General features: G+C 40.8%; 2 protein-coding genes across 3 annotated transcripts; both read right to left on the bottom strand.

Annotated features, from left to right (window-relative positions):
* Window positions 1–137: 137 nt before the first annotated feature.
* ap4b1 (adaptor related protein complex 4 subunit beta 1) lies at window positions 138–11,763 on the bottom strand. Of its 2 annotated transcripts, none has more exons than XM_086068495.1 (14): window positions 11,692–11,720; window positions 11,394–11,522; window positions 8,635–8,859; window positions 8,408–8,538; window positions 8,024–8,171; window positions 7,402–7,687; window positions 6,966–7,064; window positions 6,088–6,199; window positions 5,329–5,412; window positions 5,125–5,228; window positions 4,725–4,932; window positions 4,337–4,645; window positions 3,090–3,230; window positions 138–1,530 (listed from the first exon to the last, which is right to left on the bottom strand). In XM_086068495.1, exons 2-14 carry the CDS (start codon window positions 11,504–11,506, stop codon window positions 1,031–1,033), a joined length of 2,460 nt encoding a protein of 819 aa, XP_085924621.1. In that variant the 5' UTR covers window positions 11,507–11,522; window positions 11,692–11,720; the 3' UTR covers window positions 138–1,030. The 2 variants fall into 2 exon arrangements, with proteins under 2 accessions (XP_085924621.1, XP_085924620.1); XM_086068494.1 differs by having other exon boundaries at window positions 139–1,530; window positions 11,702–11,763.
* Window positions 11,764–12,069: 306 nt separating this feature from the next.
* Window positions 12,070–16,681, bottom strand: sephs3 (selenophosphate synthetase 3). The gene is made up of 8 exons (XM_086070113.1): window positions 16,313–16,681; window positions 15,795–15,898; window positions 15,163–15,270; window positions 14,923–15,077; window positions 13,651–13,741; window positions 13,435–13,534; window positions 12,997–13,209; window positions 12,070–12,840 (listed from the first exon to the last, which is right to left on the bottom strand). Exons 1-8 carry the CDS (start codon window positions 16,608–16,610, stop codon window positions 12,602–12,604), a joined length of 1,308 nt encoding a protein of 435 aa, XP_085926239.1. The 5' UTR covers window positions 16,611–16,681; the 3' UTR covers window positions 12,070–12,601.
* Between the last annotated feature and the right edge of the window lie 2,187 nt (window positions 16,682–18,868).

Raw genomic sequence — 18,868 nt, 5'->3', positions numbered from 1 at the left:
TCAGGCATGAGCAGGGGCGGCCCTAGCCAATGTGGCGTCGTCGGCAAGATTTCATATGCCGATATGCTCAGCCTCCCCCCTTCCCCCGGATTTTATTCAATGATCAAGCAATGTTGCCCTTTTGCGTTTTATTTTAGCACTTAGTAGTGTGACCGTTCATCAAGTCATCAAGTTTCGGCCCTTACCATAGTTACTGGTATTAGACTTGGGATCCATCCAGTCTCTGAACCACAGCTGTTGATGGGCAAGAGGCAGAGAATACCCTGAACTGGTTGCCAGCCAATCGCAGGGCACATATAAACCAGCAGTATTTCACACTCTAAAAACAGTTGGGTCAATAATAACCCAATTGAGGTCAAAAAGCAAAAAAAAAAAGGGGGGGTACTTTTGACCCAACTATTTAGACTAGTGTACTGGCTGCCTTTTCAGAATCATATCGATTATTCACTGCGGCAAAATGTGTTTTGTTACAGCAATGCCAGTAAAAAGCAAGTCCAGCTTGGTACGTATAGCGTTTGTTTACATTCTGTTTGCTTTCAGCCGTGACTGGGTACGTTGCCCTTTATGCTTGGAGCAGAAATGCTGATTTGAAATTTATTCACCTTGCTCCTCTTTGCTTATTTGTTTATGGTATATATATATATTTCAATACACTCTTGTATTTTGACTTAAAATTAAGAGTTCATATTAATAATTCATTTGAGCACCACCAACACTTATCCAAAGTCAGCTGGGATTGGCTCCAAGATGACAAGCACCAAATGAATGGATGGATGGTTGGAAGTTTCTGGTTGGGAAAACGTAGTCAGCCAGCTAACGTAGTTGACGTGAGAATGAGAAATGAGGCACACCTGGGACATTAGTACAAGTCAATCGCAGGACTGACAATTGTCTATCACGAAGTCTTCAGTGAAGCTTTCAGTCAGTGTTTATAAATGAAGAAACGGCACCTCGAGAGAATCCACACATGCACAGGAAGAAGACGCAAAATCCATGCAGAAAGCATAAACACTGAGTGAATGATGCAAATTCATTCCCTCTCTGACAGCGCATGCAGCACAGCGGTGAGTATAGAGAGGAAACCCCTCAGAGCTTTGTCATCTCGTGGTTGCTGCTTGAGAGTCACTTTTACTTCTATTTGTCCATTGTCGCTTTCCAACTCAGTGCTTTTCCTCCTTCCCGATGCATCTTCCTCTTCATTATTTACCTGGCTCTCTGTTCGTCCTTCCACCACTGTTTTATTTGCATTCTCACCATCTCCGGTGCCCTCCTGTTCACCACCTCCTTCATTTGCCTTCCCAGTATAAAGTAACTCTCCCAGTATGAGTGTGCTGCAGGGAGGGGCTTCAGTGTGTGTGTACAGGTAGACCCTCCAGGGGAGTTCGTGTGGTGGCGTGAAGGCCAGTGTCTGGATGTTGACCAGCTGCATTGCAGCCTGAAAGCTTTGTGGTGAAGAATGGGTGACATTGCGACACTGGACAAGTTCTGTCACACTAACGCCATCCTCCTCTTGCTCTGCATGTTCAACACCTAGCAGCAAATATAAAAAGATAGTAGAGACGATCAGATGACAATTTTACAATTAAACAATCCCCAGCTTTACAGTGAAATCTCAATATTTGCAGATTTGAGCTCTTTGGGACATGCAATAAGGTCTCACCCAAAACTCCGTCTAAATAGGAAAAAAGTACAGCATTTGCTTTATTTGGCAAGAAAAACTAAGTAATGGTATTATTATAAGATGAGTTTGAAATTACAGTATATTTAAAGGAATACTTGACTCATTTAGTTATTTTCAGCAATAAAAAGATAATAGTTTGTCAATAACTTCATTATTTTTAATGTACAATTAATACCTTTAAAAACACATTTTGTTTATCTGTGTGACCTGCACAGATAAACAAAATGTGCTGGCAACTAGTTCAGGGTGTACCCCGCCTACTGCCCGAAGCCAGCTGGGATAGGCTCCAGCACCCTGCGACCCTTGTGAGGAATAAGCGGTTCAGGAAATGGTTGGATGGCTGGATGAAAACACATTTTGCCATTTGCTGTTGAATGAAAATGTCGTCACAAATGCTCAGAGCTCAGATAACGACCAATCACAGCTCACCTGCCTTCTGGGTTTGGTCATGTGACGTTCGCAAACTGAGGCATGATTGGTTGTTACCTGAGCCCTGAGCACATGTGATGTCATTTTCATTCGACAGCAAGCTGCAAAATGTTTTTTTTTTTAAGTATAAAAATAAAAAAGGAAAAATAATGAAGTTATCATATTATAAACAAAATATTAACTTATTGCTGCCAATGGCTAAATGAGTCAAGTATCCATTAATTGCTATGGGATAATAGTATAGTCATATTATAGCTACGATTTAAAGTGAACCTGCTAAATCTACTGTAATTCAACAATTGTAAAAAAATAAATAAAAAAATACACATTCAGAAAGTTCCGATTTGGGTGATTTTCAGCCAAAACACACGGTTTTCAAATTTTTCTTGCCAAAAATATTAATGGTGTGAAAACGTCCAATCAGATTACGGTCTTGTATATTATGGTCTCATTAGAAGGTTGCTATCATCAATCACTGTTACAGTCATCAATTCAACGCAGTCTTTGGAACTTCAGTCAGTGACCGCATCAACAAGTTCCAATGTTTTACGATAGCACTTTACTGAGAAAACACTAAAACATGATTGCATACTGTGAGTGGAGACAAATTATACTGTATTATATACATTATTATGCTACAGTTTTTACTAATAGTGTTTTTTTTTTGTAACCTAATAAAATGTCAGAAAAACTGAACTTGAAGGTAACAGAAATGGTACTGTGAAATGCAGCATTCAACAGATAAGCTCATATAGTACATTCTATCCACACCCATATCTTCTAATCTTTTCACTGCGTGTCCCCTTTGCAAAGCACAGCGACATGTTTGTTTAGCCATGAAACACAAGGCGCACCCTTTCATTAAAGATTGATAGAGGAATCAAGGTGGCTCATCGGACACCAAAACCCTCTAGATGATGATTACCTCCGGTTGTAAGATTTCAACAATGAGTTACATTTGTTTTAGGACAGGACAGACCTTGGCCTTTTTTCGACATGTTACCACTCAGCCACAGGTGCTCAAACTCTCCTGGAGTTAAAGCCGGAAGCAAGCTGAGAGGGACAATGGCGCTGGTCGCCGGGGCATCTGCAGGCAATGGTGTGTTGTCACCGCCGCTCTCTGGAGGAGACGCATGGGAAACATTAAGATTCATCCATGGAACCACTGAACATTCCTAACTGCCATACAAGCATACAAAGATAACAACGGTATTTGAGACCAAAATAAAAATGGGTCCCCCTTTAACTCATTCACTGCCTTTGACGCCAAAAATTATTTTGAACTATTTTTATTAGATTAACATTTTTTCCACTTTTGTTAACAAGAGTATGAAAACCTAGATTTTTTTTATTGTACATTTAGAACAAATATAAAATTTATGATTAATCATGAGTTAACTATTGAAGTCATGCGATTAATTACAATTAAAATATGTAATCGCCTGAGGCGATAAAAAAAAGCAGAGAAGATTATTAAAAATTAGGAGCGTCCGGCAATTACAATTTTAATCGCAATTAATTGCATGACTTCACGAGTTAACTCACAATTAATCACACATTTTATATCTGTTCTAAATATACAATAAAAAAATCTAGGTTTTTATACTCTTGTTAACAAAAGTGAAAAAAATGTTAAACTAATAAAAAGAGTTCTAATGAATTTTTTATGTCTACAACCGTCAATGGCAGTGAATGAGTTAATGAGCCCTAAAAGTGCAGCGAGAGTATTGCTGAAGGACAGTCAACTTCTTATGAACTGTCATAACAATATGTCGTTTGTAAAAAAAATAAAAAAATAATTAACTGCGATAACTCATGATGTGGATAGACGTGTGAGTGTCATATTTAGACCAAACCCTGCTCTAGCATTCTTTTATTATTAATGTTAATTTATTGTCGTTTCAGCTACACTGTGGACAAACAGGAAATATTATATAAATATCAAATAAATGCCCAAAAAAATCTGTGTATATGCAAAACAGTGAGCATTGGGTGTGGGGGTCCACTATAATAAATTCAATTTCTATGGCCATCATCACACTTTTTCTATTCCCCCTTTGTTATGGCATCAAATAAGCAGAAAAAGTCAAAGTTGAAACATAACAGAGTTAATCCTTTTGATCCAGGGTGTCCAAATGTTCTCTGGATTCTCTTTTGGGGCTAGCGGTCACCTTAGACTTAAGGACGCAAAAAAATATTGTCATACTTATTCACTGTCAAACTCACCTGCCTGAACACTTTCAAGCTGACGTGAGTGAAGGGTGTCTGAGAGGTCAGAGTTGGGGTCAAATGCTGTGTGTTGACAGCTTCGGATGTTTACTGTGTCTGTCTCTGAGATGTTCTGCCAGAGAGGCTTCAGTGTGTTGAAGATGTGAGCCCATTGGCTTACAGGCTCCGCGGGACGACCAATGAGAACACCGAGGGAGGGGTCTGACCTCCGACCCTGGAGCATCTTGCGCGTCTCGTCAATCCCACATTGCAAAAGGCGGTAGTAGAGCAGTGCCTGATCACGCACACACATGTCTGTCTCTTCCTCTGCAAAACACAAGATTTGAAAATGTGTGAAACTCTGAAATCTTCTTTTCTCTTCTGTTGCACATGCACACAAACACACCGATGCTGTAATGCAGCAGCCTTCCAAGCATGTCCTGAGTCTCGGCAGGACGGCACAAAAAAAGCCTCAAGGTGGCAGTCAGGAGCTCCATCTTGACTGCTGGGGAGGTCTCACACCTCACTCTGTCAATGAACACCTCCAGCGTGTAGGGGGCGCTGGAGACTTTATCACCATATGTTCCCAACAACCAGAGCAAGGCCTGTTTGCCCTGGCAGGATGAGGAATATAAGCAAAACGATGTTTCTCATTTATCACAACTTTTTATGCTAAATAAATGATGACATACCCTAGCAGTCACCAAATTTGAACTTTGGGGTCAAATTTTAATTGACACCTATTATATTGATTTATTTCTTACATTCATTTTGGGAATGAGGAAATAGCGTCAGGTTGGCCTTACCTGGCTGTCCTGCAATATGTCCTCACACCCCTCTATGGCTGAACACACAGTTTCACTGCACTGAGGACACACCCAGACGAGGTCTCGCATTGTCTGCACCACAGCTGCAGAGTTGGCAAGCGGATAAAAGACAATTACACAACTCAAGTCTGACAAAATATTTTCAACAAATTAGTGTGCAGTTCACATAATAATTAAAATGACCAGAAGTGATGTTCTCTTGTTTAAGTCCGAGCAGTCCAGTGAGAATCGCTAGACATCTGTCGCTGTAGCTCCGCCCAATACGACCTGCAAGTTACTCCATATGTTAAATAGAAATGCATGGACAAGGACAATCATAGTGTATCCCACAATTGTTCATGATACTGTGCATGGTTGTGCAATTAACTATTACACTACACAATTACAAAATCAGCATAATCCTAAAAAGAAAAAAAGATTATTAATACTAATTTTGAGTTGTTTAAATTTATACATTTGTACCTTGTTATTTTATTTTAAAATAACAAATTTAATACATTTAGTTTCATCCAAAAGAAACTTGCAGAATTCTAGTGTTTCAAAGACGTTTTAACATTTTCTTGTTTTGTACCAAGAAATACATGATCAATTATTACCAATATAATCGTGATTAATATTTTCTTCATAATCGGGCTGCCCCAATACTGTCCATATATAGCAGAACAGCTGTTGAACAAAACAATCAGGTACTAACAACGATAGTCCAAAACAGTTTTTCCAATGCCAGACCATAATGATGTATCATTTACCAAACCTCAAATAAACCTGCGACCTCTGCAAAAAATATCTGCAGCGGCAATTGATCACCTACGAATCACTCTGGTTCATTTGGTAGCATAATATGGATGCTTCACTGTGGGTTAAAATTTCCTCAGGCTATAATGACAAAGTAAACAACCAATGTCCACTACTTAATGTTATGTAAAGTGGGTGTCTGTTTACCGACAGCTGATATTGCAGCCTGGGCAGTGTCTGTGTTGACATCAGTGCAGTATTCCTTCAGTTCATCCAGTAACATTACAATGTTGTCATCATTTACCAGCTCTACCAGCACCTGCAAACACAACAGTAATCACTAATCATATTACAATCCTGAGAGGACTTGGCAGGTCCTATTGACACTGTGATAAAATTGTACCTAATGTACACTTCTTTATTAGGATCCCTATTGGCTTCCACAAAGTGGTCGCTAGTCTTCCTGGGGTCCTCAAATGATTCAACAAAAACATACAAAGTTTAAAATCACTCTATGTAGTAAAAATGAAAACACTAAACAACAACAGTATTGAACAGAGTAGAAACAGACAAACAACCATACACAATTTGAAAGGTCACAAAAAGAAAATAGAAATAGCAGGTGCATACATTAAGAAGTGCAATTACATCAATTCCCCAATTATAAGGAATAAAGTAGTTGATCTGTAATGTGTATTTTAATAACTATTTGAAAGATGACTTGCTGCTGATGTTTCTTGCATTAATTGGGAGTCCATTCCAATCCAAGGAAGCACAATAATGAACAGTTCTCAACAGGAATTTTTTGGGGGTGGTTTTGCGCATCAAATTACCCATACTCACTTGATGGGTGTTATGTCCATGGCAAACTCCTGTCAAGTGAGTATGGGTAACTGGATAGTGCCCAACCCACAAAAAAAACGTTTAATCTGCTAGGAGGTCATTGAGTCTCATTGTGTCCACATATTCTATATTTTATGTACATATTCAGATAGATAGATATTCACAGAGGCCGAGTGAAAGAGATAATCAGAGATGGATACATGGAGAGAGAGAAACAAAGACAAACAAAGAGACATGCCTACCTGCATCTTCCTCTGCTTGACATATGCTGGCTCAGCATAGCCACAGAAGAAACGTTTGTAGTGAGCCCCCATCAAGCCGGGGACAGATCGCAAAAGCAACTGCATGGGGATCATAAGTTGCATCAGAGATGATCAAACATTTGTTCTTCCCAAACATGTCATACTTTTATTTAGCATGCACAGTAGCACTATCTATCTATCTATCTATCTATCTATCTATAGATATACACATTTCATATAAAATGTAATGGTTCAGATTGAACAACAAAATCAGGTTGAAACTAGGTTTGATTGAGAAAAAAAAAATAATAATTAAAGACATGTCTGTCACCACTTTGTTGATATGAATAATAAATAAATAAAACATTTGGATATGGATGGATTGATGGATGCTGCAGTATGCTGCTATATGTATACTGACCAAACACACACTTGCCTGGATGTGACAGAGCACAGTGAACCTGATTTCTCTGGACGCACTTCCACAAGCGGACAGCAGGGGACCCCGTACTCGTTCCAGGGCGGCCAGGCTGACAGCAGGCAAGGCCGAGCACAGGCTGAGGAAGAGGCTCAGTGTGGCGGCCATGACTGGCGGGTGGGGGCTGACCAAGGAGTCGTCCAGCATGGAGAGGATGTCAAAGAGCTCATCTTCAGACTGCGGTTGGTAGCGCTGGAGGATCTTAAGCACCTCGCTCTGACCCCACACGTCACAATCCTTCAGCCTATGTTGACACACACAAAGCGGTAGTTCACGGGGAATGTAGACTGCAGCCTGGAACGGGCGTCAGCAAATCACTGGATGCACCGAATGGGAATTAATAACCACACTAAAGTAAACTATGACAATCACAACACTACCAATGCATTGAGCATTCAGCATAACTTTCAATTAAACTCAGAGGGGATAGCTGTTATAATGGTAGAATGGCGTATCAAAAAAATAAAAAATACAGCTGTGAAAATTCCCTTCGGGTATTAAAATTACAACTTAGAACTGCGCCAGACTTGTCACGTTTTACAATTCTCATCTAAACAGGTTATTTGAAATCTTAGCCAACCTGTTGAGGAGATGATGAGCGATGGGCTTGTTGATAGCAACCCCTCCTTCCTCCTTCAGAATCTCCTCCAAAGCTCGGAGGCAGTTCACCATCACGACAGGATCTGTGTCCCTGAGAAGGCTGTACAACTCATTCACCACCGCAGCATCTGTTCAAATGATCATCATAACAGTTTTAGAAAACAACATTGATTTTCAAGCGCAGACAAACTGAATTTGTGCTTTCATGTCTGGACAATAGATACACATTCAGTTGCAATTCAAAGCTGAAAAACAAAATATTTCTGAGATTTTATTTACACTTAGTTATATTTGAACAATAAAATTGTTAATGTTCATGCTTCCAACATTTGTCAGTTTCTGCATTTTCATCCAAACACCTCACCTATTTCAGAATTCGGTTGAAGATTGTGCAGTTTGGCCCAGCCAAGCACGGCCACCCGTCGCACGCAAGCCGCTCTGTCCCTCAGTCCCGCAGTGAGAGGCTGCTCCACATACTCCACCAAACTGGGCAACCTGGAACACCAACACAAAGTCAAGTCACAAGTCACAAGTTTACATGATCGCCACATCCAGAAGGATGGCTTGGAGGGACTCAAAAGTGTGTGTCACCTCAGGTTGGTCATGTTCCTCAGGGCCAGGCTGCGGACCATTGGGTTTGGATCTTGACAGTCCTTCCTCAGTGTGTTGATGACCAGCAGAGACAGCTCTGGGTTCAAAGAGGCGTAGGAGCACAAGAAGACATAGACCAGTTTCTTCTGGACAATGTCTACTGTGGCACATGCTTTGACCATCTCACTGAATAGGCTGGATACATCCACACCCTGCGACATCAGCCTGAGACAAAGGAGGGGAAGAATAGGGGTGATGCTTGGAAGTTTTGTGAGGATTATTTTAAACCTACCGGTAAGTATTTCAAAAATTTATGACAAAGGCCTGTTAAATGTATATATCTTATACCATTCTGAATATTTTAAATACTTGCATATGCATCACTTTATAATTGTTGCAAATGAAATACTATTAACTCTTTGACTGCCAGACGTTTTCAGAAAAGGGATGCCGCCAGTGCCAGCCGATTTAAGCATTTTGACTGATTTTCAAGGTCCACAGAAAATGTTCTGTTTGGACTATGGAAACACACGTACTACCAAATGAAAGATTGGACTTTCATCTTTCATCAGAAAAAAAGAGTTTGTTTCTACCTTATTCCGTTCTTTAGTAATCAACAATAGAAAATGGTTAGTTTGACCCAATTTCGCCTGTGTTGGACCAAAATACGGAGAAATCAAGCTTTTAGTGAAACGATATTATTTCATGCATTCTAGTGAATTTGACACTTCTTTTTGTCCATGAATGATGCCACAAACACCTAAATAGTGCTTTACTTCTATAAAACACTACCACCAAGAATGAAAAAGTGTTTTTTGATAGCAAAATACGTTTATTTACATTCAACAGTGTAACAATTTGACAACAATTTGGCAAACTATTTACAAATGTGTGCAACTGTGGTGCTATTTACAAATATGTGGATGTTTCAACGACAGTTTTTCTTTTTGTAACACTCTCCTGCGTGCAAAGAGACGCAACAGCATTTGCACAACAGATTGCCTCTTCGCGTGCGCCACTTTCTTGCCGGCCGTTTTTTTCCGGGGAATAGCAAGTATATACTGCAGTGTGTCATCAAGTCTAATATCAGGATCATGCTACGGTTACGTTACGGTGGTGTTACGTCTCGCTTCCCCGTGTCCTTCAGTTGCTATACCGGGTGGTAGGAGATGTTCTGATCCATTTTATCCACTCCATTCATGGTGGCATCGAAGTCCAGAAACAGTGTCTTCTCCGTGATCAGACTGTACCCGCTCCTCCGATGAATATGCATTGGACTCGGGGTACTCTTCATTGTCCGATCGAATGTCCGCTTGTGCAGCTCCGCGTTTTCCGGCCTTAGCAGCGCTAGCCGCGCTAGCCGCGCTTTGCCGGTGAGGCTTACTACTTGTTCATAACAGTCACGCCAAAGCTTCCAACTTTGGCGTAGAGCTCGGAGTCATCTTCATCATCATCATCAATCTGCATTGGTCGATGCCAACTCTCCATCGCCCGATCGAATGTCCGATTGTGTAGAAGTACCCGGCCGGCTATTGTGCGCGTTTTCCGGCCTTAGCAGCGCTAGCCGCGCTAGCCGCGCTTAGCCGTGAGGCTTACTACGTGTTCATAACAGTCACGCCAAAGCTTCCAACTTTGGCGTAGAGCTCGTTGTCATCATCATCGTTGACATCAATGCGCTTTTTAGTATTGATTGATGCTTTCCGTCTTTGAAAAAAATGCTCAAGCTGAGCTGCTTGTTAACCGGTTGCTTGGTCAAGCCATTGTGGCTTGGATCAGCCATTGTCTCCTCAACACTCTAGCTCCGCCTCACGTCTTCTACTGACGCCCACGGTGGGCGGCCCATCCAACCTTGTGCAAAGAGAGTCATCGCTGCCCTCTAGGGGCCAAAACGAGTCTTTGACTAATCAGATCTGCCTGATACTTTCAGCACAGCTGCCCAAGGCTTTCCTGCACCCGTTTTTGAAAAAAAAAAAAAAAAAACATAGGGGACGTCTTTTAACGTCCTCGGCGCCCTTCCCTAGGTTTATGCTAAACGTTTTATAACGTTTATGGCAGTCAAAGAGTTAAAAAGAAGTCAATTTATTTTAATGATGTCAACTCTTAATGGAGTACGTCTGTTGATGGTCTCTCTCCTCACACTCGTGTAGTAGTTCCCAAACTAAACATCAATTTTAATCCAGGTTTGTCTGGCCATTGTCGTCGTGGTTACTGAGGTCAGGCACACCTGGATTAATCAGTTTGTCCAATCATGACAGAGAGGAAATTAAGGAATGGTACTGAATTCAGAAAGTATTGGATTTGTGCAAAGAGCCCATTGTCACAATTTACTATCACAATACTCTTTCACAAAAATACCAATGCCCTTGCATGCTAAAAATCTTTTTTTCTTTATGTCGTTGTCAACCTGGTTTTAGCAATATGCTAAAGTTGAATGAAGGCAACTGGGCACTTCTTGTTTGCTGAATGCATTGACCTAATGCATTTTGAATCCAATCCAATGCCTGAATCAAAATATTCTCTGACCTCAAGAAGTCAGGTTGCCATTATCACACCTATGAAGGTACAGTAGACGGATACGCCATGGACAACGTAAAATAATAAAATAACCACAACCCTTTTTTTCCCCATTATCCAAAAAGCTAATATCACGTGGAGAAAGACCCTTCTGGGAGTTACTCTCCATTACAATGTTAGAACTGAAGATGTTTATTGGTTATAAAAGGCAACAAGTGAGTGTGAAGTGCGTGTCCTCCGCCAACCTGATGACTTTGAGAATGGCGTTCCTGTAACGCAGCTGGTCAGACTGGACGTGGGGGTTGGCCAGAGCTCTCCTCAGGTCCCTCACCGTGTCCTCATTGCCCAGATATGGCATGGTGGCCGCAGAAAACCTATCGCATCACATCAGCGGTCTCAAATAATTGTGTTAAACTGTGCAGCCTATATTTCAAACACATGGAAGTCACAAACAAATGGATGGGTACGAGTACGAGTCTCAAATTAAATATAAAAACTATCCGCAGCGCAACAGCTTTAAGGCACGCACAGTATTAAACTCACAAAATCTCACCGTTAACTACCCGCCTTGATAGATGTTTGTTTTCTCATCGTTTGGATTTCCGCGGTTCTTCTTCTGCGTTTCCTGCTAATGCATCTGCCGCCCCCCGGTGGTAGGAAGATTCGAAGGAAATATTTTAGCATCCCAAATGAGACACAATACAGTAATTGTATTAATCTGTCTGTTATTAAACAAATAAATCATGGACGTCAATGCTTTAGATTTTAAATAAGTGTATTAATCTGTCTGTAGCGATTAACGATTGTTGTTACATCTTTTGTGGAATAATTTAAGATTACAATATTCTTTAATAATGTAACAAAAGTTCCTTTGTGGAATGTGATTGCTTTCATGTCACGACAGACAAAAAGAAAAGTGGATGTTTATTTTATTTTTTTATTGATTGTAAAAAGCAGAAAATCTACAAACAGCTTTAGCCCTCCAGCAAGCCAAGTCTGCCTCACCCTTCCAATGACAAGCATCCACTCCACCTGGCCCCTTGACCGGGGTTTGAAAGGCAGAGTTTCATAAACTAGAAGAACATGAGTGACTTGGTGCTGGATGACCAATCAGCCGAAAAAGGCCATCTGTACCTGGCGCCACTTGTCCGGAGGAAGCTGCTCAAGCCTTCCTCTGGACTGTAATGCCTAAGCCTGGCACAAGACGGGTGCACAATTCCATTTGTTGAATAAATTCATTCAAGACACATTAACATCATCCCCCATTTCAATCAAGCTAACAAATCATAGCAGCCCACGTCACATAAAAAACATCCATACACACGCACACTAGTTCCGCTGGATATTCATTTCATCGGTTTTGGAATGTTACGATCTTCACTTGCATATTTTGCATTATTTTCAATTAGTGGAGATGACAGTTCACACACACACACACACTTAACCATACAGTCTAGGACACATTCGTCCCAGGCAACGGGTTCGCAGAGTTGTTATCCTGATTGGCCACTTGGTTTCCTCGTGGTGGAACCTCAATGATGCGGGGCTTGTCGATAATGCGAGCGCGACGGTCTCCTTTCTCTACAATTCCGATGATCCAGGCACCCTGACCTCCGGCCCCTGAGCTTTGGCTCTTCATCTCAGAACAAAATTTGGCGGCCTGCTCTCTGGGCAGACAAACCAGCAGCCCACCTTCAAAAGGGAGAGAGAGGGTGTCATGAAAGCACTCAGGATGTTGTGTTACATGGACCCAGTGTCCAATAATGAAACTTTAAGACAACAATTTTCATCTTCCTGCATGTTTCCTAGCAACTACTGTATTGTTATTGTTTGTGCCTGCATTCCTACCTGATGTCTCAGACGACGTGCCCTGAACCAAATTGAATATGTTTCCGCAGGCTTTGCTGACAGCAGCCATTTTGGCTATGATGGGAAGGTTGTGGATGACGAAGGCCACGTCGTTGCGTTGTTGTGTTGCCAGGTTGTTGGCGTGCCCCAACAAACCAAAGCCTGTCACATCTGTTGCTGCGTGGGCCTGGAACTTGTGCATGAGACCTGCCGCTGGAGGGAAAACATCAACATGAGTATTCAGATTCGTCCACGCATACTCACAAAAAAATATGACAACACTCTCGTTTTTGTTATCATTTTTCAAATGACAGCTTATTATCGATTTATCAAATCAACTGAAAGAAACAAGGTTTAGAGGAAGTGAGAAACAAAGATTTGAAAGATGGGCAGAAATAGGCCAATTGGAAAGAAATTATATCAATTTACACTGCATACCAGTACGGTTTAGTGTAGCCATTGAAAACATAGCTTCTTGATAGGCCTCTTTAACTTCCTGCTTGGTGATGACAAGCTTGATCCTGTTCCACCGATCAGGCTGGTTAGACAAAGCGATCCATGTGCACACATAAGGGAGGAGGAAGAGTAACGTCAGAATGCTAACAGAGTGTGTCAAATCCTATTTGACTACACATTGAATTGCAAGGCACTGACCTGTTCGAGCCACTGGTGAGCATTAACAGCCACCTGCGTCCCCAAAGGTTTGGTGAGGACCAGGACGTCGCCTGGGACAGCACCGTCTGGCCTGGAGGGAGGGAGGGAGGGAGAGAGAGAGAGAGAGAGAGAGACAGAGAGACAGAGAGACAGAGAGAGAGAGAGAGAGAGAGAGAGAGAGAGAGAGAGAGAGAGAGAGAGAGACTTTCAAAATGTAGACCTTGCTCTGCTGGACCAGTTACAGTTTTTCTCCATAGGTTTGGCACATTTCTTGAAACTGAGATGACATTATTAAAATACCATGGACAAAAGAACTAAGTGAATGCAGATGAGCCAAAGCAATTGAGAAGGATCTTTGCAGTTGTGACTGTACCGACTTTTTGTTTGGGAAAGGAACATGGAGTGAAGCATGTGTGAGCAGTTTTGGGATAGATATGTGCTTTTGCTAATGAACTGATCTGAAGTCTGTTTGGCCAAAAGAGCTTGCAGTTTTGAAAATGCCATCTCAGTTTTAAGAAATGTGCCAAACCTGTGGAGAAAAAATGTAATACAAAAAAATTAATTTCAAGCTTGTTAAAAGACAACATTATGCAAAAATCAATCACTTTTAAAAAGGTGCATTGAACAGTAAAATGGTAACTCTAAATAATAATAAATACAAAAAAAAAACACACATGATGAGGAAGAACTGACTTAAAATTTTAAAAAACTTTTCTGTTCGAGCACGACTTTACCCAATTGCACAACACGTGGTGCTGTCAGTGGCAATGATATTATAGTTAGCAAAAACTATGATTAAAATTGAAAAAACATTTTTCGTTAACGAAATAAAATAAAAACAATAATAATTTTAAAAATAACCAAAACAGCATCTTACATTTATAAAACTAACTAAAGCTAACTATATTCATAGTGAAAATGTCCTTTGATTTAGTTTTTGTCAATTATTATCACACATGAGCTTATAAGGTGGATGGATAGATGGATAGATAGATAGATGGATAGATGGATAGATGGATAGATAGATATATGACAGAAAAACAGACAGATAAATACATACAAATAAGAAATAAAACCAACACTAAAATAAATTTTAAAAAATCCAAGAGAAATTAACCATTTAGAAAAAAATAAAATCTAACAAAACTGCTCTAAAAAAAATTATTGAAACTAACTGAAACAAAAACACAAAATGAAGTTAAAGACTCACTATAATGAAAAATCCCAAACTATTATAACCCTGGTCACAAGCAACCCTTGATGCTGACTTACATGATGAAGTCATTGGGCTGGCAAACAACCGAGGCCACGCCGCCTATGATAATCCATGGATTGATAACAGTCTGGCCACCCGTCACTGAAGTCCCTCCCTCTTCAGCGGCATCGCGAAATCCTCGAATCATTAGCGGCATTACACGCTCGCGGTCCTGCATCATATTGTGATCACATAAAGCACCGTTAGTTCACCTTAAACAACAATAAACATTTACAGAGAAATAAGTAACTAATTACCTTGTCATTCATTTTCTGGCTAACACTGAGCAGCATCAGCATGTTATCACACTCTGTGATGCCCATGGCGTAGAGATCACTCAGGACATTGGCACATGCGATCTTGCCCTGGAAGACAAAGACAAATCGAAAGTTTGTTTCACCTCCTCAAAAGGTGTTTTTCTTCAATCCATTAAACAGTAGAGGACTTAAGTGTTCAAAATACACAAAGACCCATGCATCATGATGTTTCTGATGTTAAATAACATGTACCTCCATCGATTGGTAAAAAGCATCCCGTGAAATTTCAACTAGAGCTGCAGTTCGTGTTAGAATTGATTACAGTATTCTACCGATTATCCTTTTAATTGTATAAAAAAGGATTTTGCATTAACAACATTTGCACATGAGATACAATTACCACTATTGTTGAGGCCACCATCAAAAGGGAGCATTGCAGTATGTTTTAACTAGCAGTTGTAGGCTATATAAACCAACATTAATACTTGTGGTACCTTATAGTTCTGCTCTGCAGTAGACTTAATATTATTTTCTACATGTGCATTGTCATTGGGCATGCGGGTGAACTGGACACTCTCGAATATCAACACCCCGACGGCCGAACCTCAAAACTGTGATGCAGACATCCTCACCATCATGTAGGGATGCTCCACAAGCGGGTAAAAGAAGTCTGTTGTCTGAACTAAAGACAGCCCGCCGTGCCTCAGGGGAATCACACAGCAATCCATCCCCACTCCTGGAAAAGATTTTGGCAGACAAATCATATTTGCTGCATTACATGTTACTGCGTGTGTTATAGCAGTTACACAAGCAACGTTTGCATGAAGTCGATTAGCCTCCAAGTAACTCCTTGAAGAAAATAAACACGACATACACGCAAAGCATGTCCGTAGCCCTTAAGATTTCAAATTATGCTGACTCATACTACCTTGCCAATTGTGTTTTTATAACTGCTACATGTTCTCTGTCTTTTTTCCTTGACTATATCATTTTGGCGCTTGAATAGTAGCCAAACGTATCATTCTTAAATTATTTAGCTAATTAGTGCCAGCAACGTATCCTCACACGTTAGCTAGCCTGTTTAGCTACGCAAGCTAACAAAGTCACGCATCGCGATGAATTGCTAGCTTTCTTCGAAACGTTTTCCTACCGAGCCGAGGGCCTGCGGGCAACTGTTGCGCGAACTCAGATGCCTGGTCTCCGTCCTTCCCTGGCCCGTCGGTCCGGTTCGGCTCGAGTCCCGCCAGGAGTTTGAGCAGAGCCTCCTGCGGGACCTTGCAGCCTCATCCTTTCAAATCAGAGTAGGCTGTGAGACGAAACCCGCGATCCAAGCCGTGCTCCTCGGGGTTGAATGGCTTGTACCCTGGGGGAAAACACCCCTCGGTTCCCATCGCTTCTGTTTGGGCGGGCGGTGAAGTTGAATCTGACATGTCCGTCTGGAGAAACATTCAAGCTCACAGCTCGGGCTGAGACAAACCCGAGAGCGAGAATCCAGGATGAATGGGAGAGTGGTGTGGTATGCGCGAGCTTGAACAGGAAACGATACGATTACAGTGTACCAAAATAAAATGGAGATAGCAACACAACAGAACACCTTCTGTTGTGTCCCTCAGTTATGCACACAGTTCCAAAATATTTTGGACCTATATAGAATATTATTGTTTTAATGTACTAAAAAAGCCATTAAAAGCAAATCGTAAAAGAGAAAATTGTCTCTTATTTTGAAAACAATGCTTATGATTCCCGACCTCCAGCTGCTTAACCACGTAAACTTTTTAGCTTTGACTGAGCTCACCAACTTCTGGAAGACAAGAAATTGCGTTGCCAGAGTGCCAACAACGCAAAAAGAGTACAGAAACACATAATTCAAATATGCGGATTCATTTTAATTTTTTTTTTTAATTAAACTTCACTTTTTTATAATGAACCATCTTTTTTGGGACAGTCTAGTAACCAGGGATAAACTGGACACTGGTTAGACTACATTGGTTTAGTGATCGCTAAAAGGGATTATTTTACTAGAATTTTTAAAAATCAAGTTAAATTGCAGCCTTCATAGAATTCCACTTCAGATCTGTATTAAACATCATGCTTTAGTGGTGTGACGTCTCGGGAGGGTTTCTTGGAAGAAAAAAAACATCGACGTCCATACCCCCCCCCCCCAAAACGATTAAAAAAAAGCTTTTGGTTTCGTGTTGGCGATGTGTTACCGTAATGCAGAGAACACAAATATATTCGACCATCTTGGCCTGACCGTAGTATCCGTGAGAGTGAGACAAATACATGTTAATGTTTTCGAAAATGTCACAATTGTGTTCAATAATTATATACACGCACACACCAAATCTGCCAAATGACAGGATAGACTTTCTCCTTTCTGTCTTTTATAATCAACAGTAGAAAAAAGTAGGAAAATGCAGTCATTTCTCCAATGGACTCTCAACGTCAAACTATTTTTTATTTCGTATAAAATGGGCCAATGATGTCTTTTTTCTGGTGGTTGTGTATCAGTAAAATTGTTTCCAAGTTTGTAATTTACAGTGGAGCAGAATCAGATTCTCCCCAACCTGACCCTGTTTAATTTTTTATCGTAGGCTATACTTAGTTGTCAAGGGCAGTGAATGAGTTCAAGGAGGCATCACCTTTCAACCTGAAGAGTTAGAATTAAGTTACTATATTAGGGAAAATCAGATTATACATATTACAGATAATTTAAATAAAAAGGATCAACTGAACTAGCACAGCCAAATTAATGGTTATGCTTAATTTATGATATTAAGGATGGCAATACTACATCTAGCCTAATTTCATTATTTTCCAAGACCCTTTTTTTTTTCCCATTCGAAAAACAAGGGAAAACAGAAGACCCCCAACAAACCAATTCAACAAGAGTCCATGACCTTATTTAAACCTTTACAGTGTACCGTAGCCTAAGTTAATAGCACAGTAGGCAAAACATGATTTTGGAAATCATGTTATTGGTATATTATGTCATTGTGCTCGAAATACAATACCAAAGGAGGTTCAACTATTTGTTGTGTAAATTTACCCTGTTTGCTTTCAACAATAGTTTCTAGACACATAAACTAGCAATCATTAACTCCACATTTCTAATAAGCCTGAAGTCAAACAAGCTAAGTTTATACAATAATGTCAATATTTATTTGGTTATAAGCATGCCTGAATCAAATTTCCACTTCATTTCTGTTATCTTGGTTGGTGTCATGCATGACTGACCGATTACTTTAGAGCAGTGGTCCTCAAACTGGTCCTCGGGGACCGGTATCCAACCTGTTTTCCATGTCTCCCGCAGTCAACACAGGTGATTCATATCATCAGCTAATTAGCCAGCTCTGGAGAAGCCTGATAACGATTCCCACCTGTGTTGGCTGTAGGAGACATGGAAAACAGGCTGGATACCGGTCCCCGAGGACCAGGGTTGAGGACCACTGCTTTAGAGCATAGGTGTCAAACTCCGGTCCTGGAGGGCCCTAGTCCTGCAGGTTTTGGATGTTTCCATTCTCCAACACAGCTGCTATATGATCAGGTCATCAGCAAGCTCTGCATAAGCCTGATAACGATCCTGCTGATTGGAATCAGTTTGTGTTGGAAGAGTTCGGTCCTTGAGTACCCCTATCCAGCTTGTTTTCCCATGTCTCCCCAGCCAACACAGCTGAAGATCGTTATCAGGCTTCATGCAGAGCTT

Source organism: Leptonotus elevatus, chromosome 2 (assembly GCF_054856555.1).
Source record: "Leptonotus elevatus isolate MCC_2025b chromosome 2, RoL_Lele_1.0, whole genome shotgun sequence".
Classification (NCBI taxonomy): Eukaryota; Metazoa; Chordata; class Actinopteri; order Syngnathiformes; family Syngnathidae; genus Leptonotus; species Leptonotus elevatus.
The sequence above is the reverse complement of the archived record's forward strand: the minus strand, read 5'-3'. Positions and strand labels throughout refer to the sequence as shown.

Excerpts from the sequence above, each read along its gene's own strand:
- ap4b1 (XM_086068494.1), bottom strand. The coding sequence starts at position 11,506 with ATGCCATATCTGGGCAATGAGGACACGGTGAGGGACCTGAGGAGAGCT. Across the intron at positions 5,413-6,087 it reads GGCTGCAATATCAGCTGTCG|GTCGTATTGGGCGGAGCTAC; the intron begins GTAAACAGACAC and ends AGTAACTTGCAG. Across the intron at positions 1,531-3,089 it reads CATGTCGAAAAAAGGCCAAG|GTGTTGAACATGCAGAGCAA; the intron begins GTCTGTCCTGTC and ends ATTTGCTGCTAG.